This window comes from Catharus ustulatus, chromosome 1 (assembly GCF_009819885.2).
Source record: "Catharus ustulatus isolate bCatUst1 chromosome 1, bCatUst1.pri.v2, whole genome shotgun sequence".
Taxonomy (NCBI): Eukaryota; Metazoa; Chordata; class Aves; order Passeriformes; family Turdidae; genus Catharus; species Catharus ustulatus.
The window spans coordinates 93,698,379-93,705,257 of NC_046221.1; the positions used below are offsets into that span (position 1 = coordinate 93,698,379).

At 41.8% G+C, this 6,879-nt stretch overlaps 1 protein-coding gene across 1 annotated transcript in view; it reads right to left on the reverse strand.

Moving 5' to 3' along the window:
- The window catches only part of MOCOS (molybdenum cofactor sulfurase), a 220,706-nt gene extending 215,986 nt beyond the window's left edge, over positions 1–4,720 (reverse strand). The window contains exon 1 of the mRNA XM_033076845.1: positions 4,597–4,720. Within this exon, the coding sequence (XP_032932736.1) occupies positions 4,597–4,720 (124 nt within the window). The remainder of the gene's footprint in view (positions 1–4,596) is intronic.
- Between the last annotated feature and the right edge of the window lie 2,159 nt (positions 4,721–6,879).

The window sequence follows — 6,879 nt, forward strand, 5'->3', positions numbered from 1 at the left end:
CCACAGATAAAAATTATTAATAGTTAAGAAATCAGCAGAGTAACACATACACATATAGAAGATAGCTACCAGATTAAAAAAAAATGGTTTTATAAAAATGAAAACGAAACAAATAAGTATACCCCATCCCCCAAAGCAATCGTTTAATCATTTTAGGATGCAAACATTTGTCTTTTTTTTTTTTTTTTAATGAAGAAAAAGCCTCAGGCACAAGACTGGTAGAATTTCTGGTTGACAAGGCAAGCCTAAATTTGCAATCAAGAGGTGAGCATGACTCTTGAGGCTCACAGTCCACTCATCTTCACAAGTTTCATAAAGTGTGATCATCAGCTACCTATCAACAAAATTACTCTGAGTTGACACACCAGAATGTATTGCTTACTTCTGAAGTTCAGCCAAAAAACCTAGATTATCCTAAAGGTGACAAAACACATAGGCTTTTCTGTTCTCAGAGGACAGAGATGAACTTTGCTAACTGAGCTGCTGAGGACTTAACTGCAGCACAAGAGGAGATCTGCTTTTCACATTCTCCTACTCACAGGAAATGTCTCCACACAAATCATTATCAGCAATATGAGTAAAAAAGACTTATTTTTGTGTAAGGTCAGATCCAATACCCAGCTATTCCTTAACTGAATGATACAATAAGCCCTCATACAGGTGACCAGTTCATGGGACATCATTCAAGTTTCAAAGAAACAAAGGCCAATTCTGTTACTCAAAGCTGAGTCTGCCTTTCCTCTTTGTTTAACAGACAGATTTTATTACTATTGTTAGTTTTAATCACACACATCACAAACGTTCATAATATTATGGTACAGCATGATGTTGAAGTACAAGACAGTAACCAATTTAACATTAAATGGGTCAGTCCATCTCAGGCTCACCTAAAGACTATCTTCAAATAGTCAGTAACCCTTAAAGAATACCCGATTCCTAATACTGCTGCTTTTTATTTGGAGGATGGAAATCTACTACTTAATGGTCTTGGAAAGCTCCCACTGAACTACCATAGCTGTATTAGATGAGAATACTGGCACATAACTTAAAATGGAAAGGTATCTTGTGATTAAATGCGGCATCCAAATCACATGTCAGCTTTTTCTTTTTTAAAACCATGATACTAACTGAAGTTGATGTTTTCCTTGCTATGATAAACATCACAGAAACATATTCATCCCCATTACTTAACAACAGAACCTATAAACTCCTGCTGATTTCTTTATCCATTTCTAAAGCACAATTTAAAATCCTCTACTGCAGATAAGGGTATACTGCTCACAAGATTAAAGTCAAGGTCACATACTGCACATACGCTGCTGCCTGTGAAACAGCGATCTGTTTCACAGACTCCACATATATTTTTAGAAAGGGCTGCTCTAGTCATCAGCTAACAGCCTTTGAATTACAGAAGTGAAGATAAACTTTGGCTTAAAAGGGAAAATATAAGGCTTCTGTGCCCAAACAGACAGACCCCTGCTGATTTAAGGAAGTAAAGTAGTTCTTTTTATCTCTTCACAAAACCTGAAGGGGAAATCCCCAACACATTAAGTATGAACCGTACTTTTCTTCTGATGAAGCTAAGAGTGAAATGCCCCAAGACTTGATATGACCACAGGTGGACCACCTTTGAGAAATCCTGCTTCACAGTATGCCTGGTAGCTAAGCTGGTGCTCCCTCCAGACATCTGTTGCACCTTCTGCTCAACAGGCACTTGTGCAACTATTCATACTAAAGCTACAACAGAAGCACAGTACCATGTAAGCAATGGTCTGTAAGACCAGAAAAGATTTCTGCCTTCCCCAGGGAACACCATTTGCACAATATGTCCTTAATGGGTGCCACAAAATATTAGTAATCAGGAAAAAGTGAGTACACTGATACGCAATAATCATTTACACACGATGTTCATAAAAAAACAACACTTCCTATAGCAAACATTAGGCTTAATTCATGGGTATCTAGAAGGGGACTCCAAAAATTCTGTTCACATAAAAAGTGAGCAGCAAAACCTGGATTTTTAACCAGCTTTAATGATGGAAAGATCTTTAAGGCATGCCCCAAATAAACAGAGCACAGGCTGAGAGAGTGAGGTTGTTCAGCCTGGAGAAGAGAAGGCTCCAGAGAGACCTTGTAGCACCTTCCAGTACCTAAAGGAGCCTTACAGAAGAGGTGGAGAGGGCATGTACTGTGAGGACAAAGGCCCACAGAACAAGGGGGAATGGACTGAAACTGGAAGAGAGTAGGTTTAAATTAGATGTTTAGGAAGAAATTCTTTAGTATAAGAGGAGTGAGGGATTGAAGCACATTGCCTAGAGATGTGGACTCCCCATCCCTGGAGGTGTTCAGGGCCAGCCTGGGTGGGGCTTTGAGTGACCTGGTCTAGTGTATGGTGTCTCTGTCCATGGTGGGGGGATTGGAACTAGATGGTCTTTAAGATCTCTTCCAAGACAAACCATTCCATGATTCTATGATTATTGTTAACACCCTAAAATAGCACTTGTTCTCTTTTGCCCATAGAACTAGTTAAGATTGTTCTTTACTAGAAGGGATAAAACTGCAGCAGCTTTGTGCAGTAGGGAACCACACAGCAGAGCTCAACACCATGAACAGGTAGGAGTTCCTATAGTGAATCACTGGTTGTACAGTCAGGAATTTACACAGAGAGCTGGTCCAAGGCCACCAGAGATGCAATACTTCTACCTCATCCTGCAAACCTGCATGTTCTGTCAGGCCACTGAAAATGCTTGAGCAGGTAAATGCTAATTTTTTGTAAGTCACTTGGAGAAAGTTCCTTTGTTTATTATTGTTGCCACCAACCTGTATATTAGCCACACTTTCTTTGCCTTGTTTCTGCAAAGCAACAAAATTGAGAGCTTTAAAAGACTTTTCATCACATCAACATCAGTGTGTTGAGACCTTTGGCAAGTGGTGATACACGGCTAAATAAAAGGAGACCAATAAATAAATAAAAGCAGTATTCTTCTTGTCCACATTGCTCCACTGTCAGCCAGTTCCTGGAGTCTGTCCTGGACTAGTCCAATTAGTCAGCTTAGAGACAAAGAGATGTGTTAGGCAGGGGACACTAGGCCTAGGAATCTGTCCCTGGGCACCTTTCATTTGGTTGCTGGTACCTCTTGAAGGCACCAGCTCCTGACCAGAAGTGTGTTACTGAGACAAGAAGTCCCTGACAGGGCACCATGTGCATGCACAGCACTCAGTTATGTTTCCTCACAGACACTGAGTTTCCTCATAGGTGACAAATTTGCAAGATGAATGGATGATAATTCATGAATTAGATAACATGGTAAAATTCCAAAGTGGAAATCAAAAGACAGAAGAATTTCCAACCTAGTTCACCTTACCACAGATGATTGTGCAATTTCAATTAGCTAACAATATTGAAGATTCTATCTTATACCCTGTATTTGTTCATCTCTTTCTAGAAATACTCTAAGTTATGTACATCTTATATCAGCAGGCTGATCAACTCAGAAGACTACATTAGCAAAAACATTTTCAAATGGAGAAAAACTCCAAATGCTCTGCCTTTGCAGTAACCTCCTTTTGGGAACCAGACTAATCCACCAGATATCATTCATTAGCAGCTACACTTTATTTTAAAACTGTGGAGCCTCTGAGAAATGAGCCTGATTATCAGGTGTTTTGAAAACTCATCTGCTCAGAGGCCTAAACAATGTTTCAGTTACAAAATAGCCACTTTCGGAATTTAGGTCTAAATTTTGGACACGCAACTTCTTGTGTTCAAACTTTCACTGATGCAATTAACATGAGACTGTGACACTGACTTACTAAATCCTCAAGTTCTTCAAAGTGCTACTTAATTTTTTTTCTCGTACCTCTAGAGGTAAGGATAACTCCATTCAATCTAAACACCTGTATATGAGAAAACCTGCTCTTGTATTCAATCACCAAAATTTGGCGAAATTACAAAGAATAAAAAAAAAAAGCAAGCAGGAACACAAGACCTCTCACGAGAAAGAGTGGTTTAAAAAACAGTTTTAGGGCATCCAAACTGATGGTATTTACTTCAGTCTCTACCTGGGGCTTTTTGCCGTAAGAATTTTGAAGCGCCAATATCTTGGGTACGGATACTTCTTTAAACAGGACAAATTATTGTCATATAATCATATAACCATGACGATTATATTTGAAGCAGTATGCACGAGGACGTTTAATGTTGGGGGGATAGTAAAACCTATAAAAGTAGTTCACAAACACCTGCCTAACTAGAAATGGGCTGATTTACTATTTTAATGTCTCTCCTTCCCCTCCCAACCCCCGTCTTCATATCTATATCGAAATCCTGTTACTGAATCCATGGCACCTTTGAGGCATTTCGTGCCGGAGGGAGGAGAAGGAGGAGAAGGAGGAGAAGGAGGAGAGGGAGAGCGATCTCTTGTCTCCTCACCGTGCCGCAGAAATCACGGCAGCCAGTTGAGCCCAGCGCTCTCAGCTGGCGTCCCCGCCCCTGCCCCGCTCCCTCGTACCAGAGCCTTCCCGCCCGGCCGATCCGAGCCGGGAATGGCCCGGGCCTCCCCCGCCCTCGGCCCGCCCCCGGCCCGCCCGCGGTACCTCGGAGCCGGGGGAACTCGCGGTCTCGCAGGGCGCTGAGCCCTTCCCCGTGCCCGTAGCCGTACTGGCAGCCGGCGGGGCGGGCGGCGCGGAAGGCGCGGAAGGAGAGCGGCTCCCCGGCCATGCCGGCAGGCCCGAAGCGGGGGGCAAAGCGGTGCCGCGGCAGCGCAGCCTCCCGGGCGCTGCGCTCTGGGCCCGCTCGGCCCGGCCCGGCCGATCCGCTCCGCTCCGCCCGCCTCCCGCCCCGCCTGCCCCAGGGCCGGTCCGGCCGCCGCTGAGCCGGGCACTGGGGCGGCACAGGGAGGAGTTTCCCGTAAGGAAGAAGTTTCCCGAAATGCTGGGAGATCGGTTTGTGGACAGCAGCAACAGGTGTACCCTCCCGGTGAGGCATGCTGTTTGAAATACTTCACGGAAATCTCTCTCCCCTGGAATTTTCCCATTCAAGCTCAGCTTCCCCTCGATCCCACTGCTGCTAATAATCACAGCTCGCACTTGGTGTACAATACTCCTGCAGCACGCCGAGCTCTGCCGGCCACAGGTGCTGTGTGGCCAATGCAAAGTACCACGAGCCCAAGGAGCGCTATGGGCTGGGCACCAGGGCTGGAGAGAGCAGGCCAGTTCTCCCGTGTGAAAGCCATTCCCGTAAAAACCTCTGCTTTGCTTGATAAACTATAACCATATACATAAACCAAAACATCATAGCCAAAGGAATGTGCTTGTTGTGGTTTTTTCTTTGCTTTGATTGTGGTTTTGCTGTTGGATTTTGTTGTTTTGATGTTGCTTTGTTGTGTTGTTTTTGTATTACTTTTTTCCTGACACGCTACTTGCAATGAATTTTTGTGCTTACGGCTCTGCAATCTGCAGAGCATTAAATGACCTCCAATATTAGTCCAATACCAAAGTAAAACTGCATGTTAGGATGGACCTACATCCAGAAACTGGTAAGACAGATTCACATTAGATTGTTCGAAATGCTTCTAGTGAGATGTCAGTGAAATGGGAAACTACAGAGAACAAACCTCAGCCCAAACTGAACTGTAAAGATTTTCACTTACAAAGTGGTACTGAAATAAAACCATATAGAAAAATTGTAAAATATTTTTATTGAAAATTTTTAAAGATAATTTTTATGGAAAAAAAGAAATATATTAAATATGTTGAATAAAAAATGAAAAAAGGAAATATATGACATAAAATGCATGCTGATGTGTTCCCTGTTTTATATATTAGGAATTTAAACAGCCTTCAGGGCATATTTTTAAACACAGCCTTGAGGGCATATATTTCTATACCACTAAAAGTGTGTTTGCCCCTGACTCTCCGTTCATGATTGGGGCAGGTATCTAGTGTATGACATCCCCACATTAAATAGTACACCTTTCAGCCAGCCAATGATTTTACCAAAACTAATTGCCAAATAAGTTATACCTTAAACATTTCCTTCCAGATGAACAAAACACTGCTGACAAAAAAAGGACATTTGCTATCAAGTGCTATCAGTGTTCCTCGCTGATCTCCTGAAATTGCTTTAAAAAAACACACAACAAAACAAGAACCAAACAAAAACCCTGCCTCAAAAACCTTTTGTAAAATTATTTTAACACTTTATGCATTGCAATTTAGGAGGACCTATGCCCTCACTATGATTTCTTTATTGCAAGTATATGTAGAAAATACCTGCTATAGATTTTCCTTCGTATATCTAGATTCCTGTTATCAATTTTCAGAGCAATTTATTTATATTGATTGCTACAGTTCCCTGACCATTTTCATATACTATTTATGTCATGTAGTTGTTTGCAATCCTTTATTGAAATAAGACTAGTTTTCCCCATCAAAACAGATGACAGAATGCAGCTTTCTGATCTTACAGTAAATGTGTCTTGAAGACCTAATTTCCATTCACATTTTTATATAAAATATGGTTCCCTCACAATTGACTTGTGTCTCTTTTCTTCATCCTGATTTTTGAAGATTAGCCCTTTGGAGGTAACACATACATGGAGACAGTTCTAATTGTGAATGTGCTCTGTTTGCACACTGTATGCAGCCTGGTGATAAGCACTGATTTTTGGGGATTTCCAATAAAGGGCTCAGTTAATCTGTCAGAAAGGCTAACCAGAATCTTTAAACAGTGAGAGGCATTCAGGTCACTCAGTGTCAGTATAGAAGTTTTTGTGTTGGAAGATTAGTATAACTTCTAAAAAACCTAGCTAGGCTTTACTGCTAACTCTATTTCTGAGGTAAAAGCTGGAGATTTCATGGAATTTTGACATGAAGCCA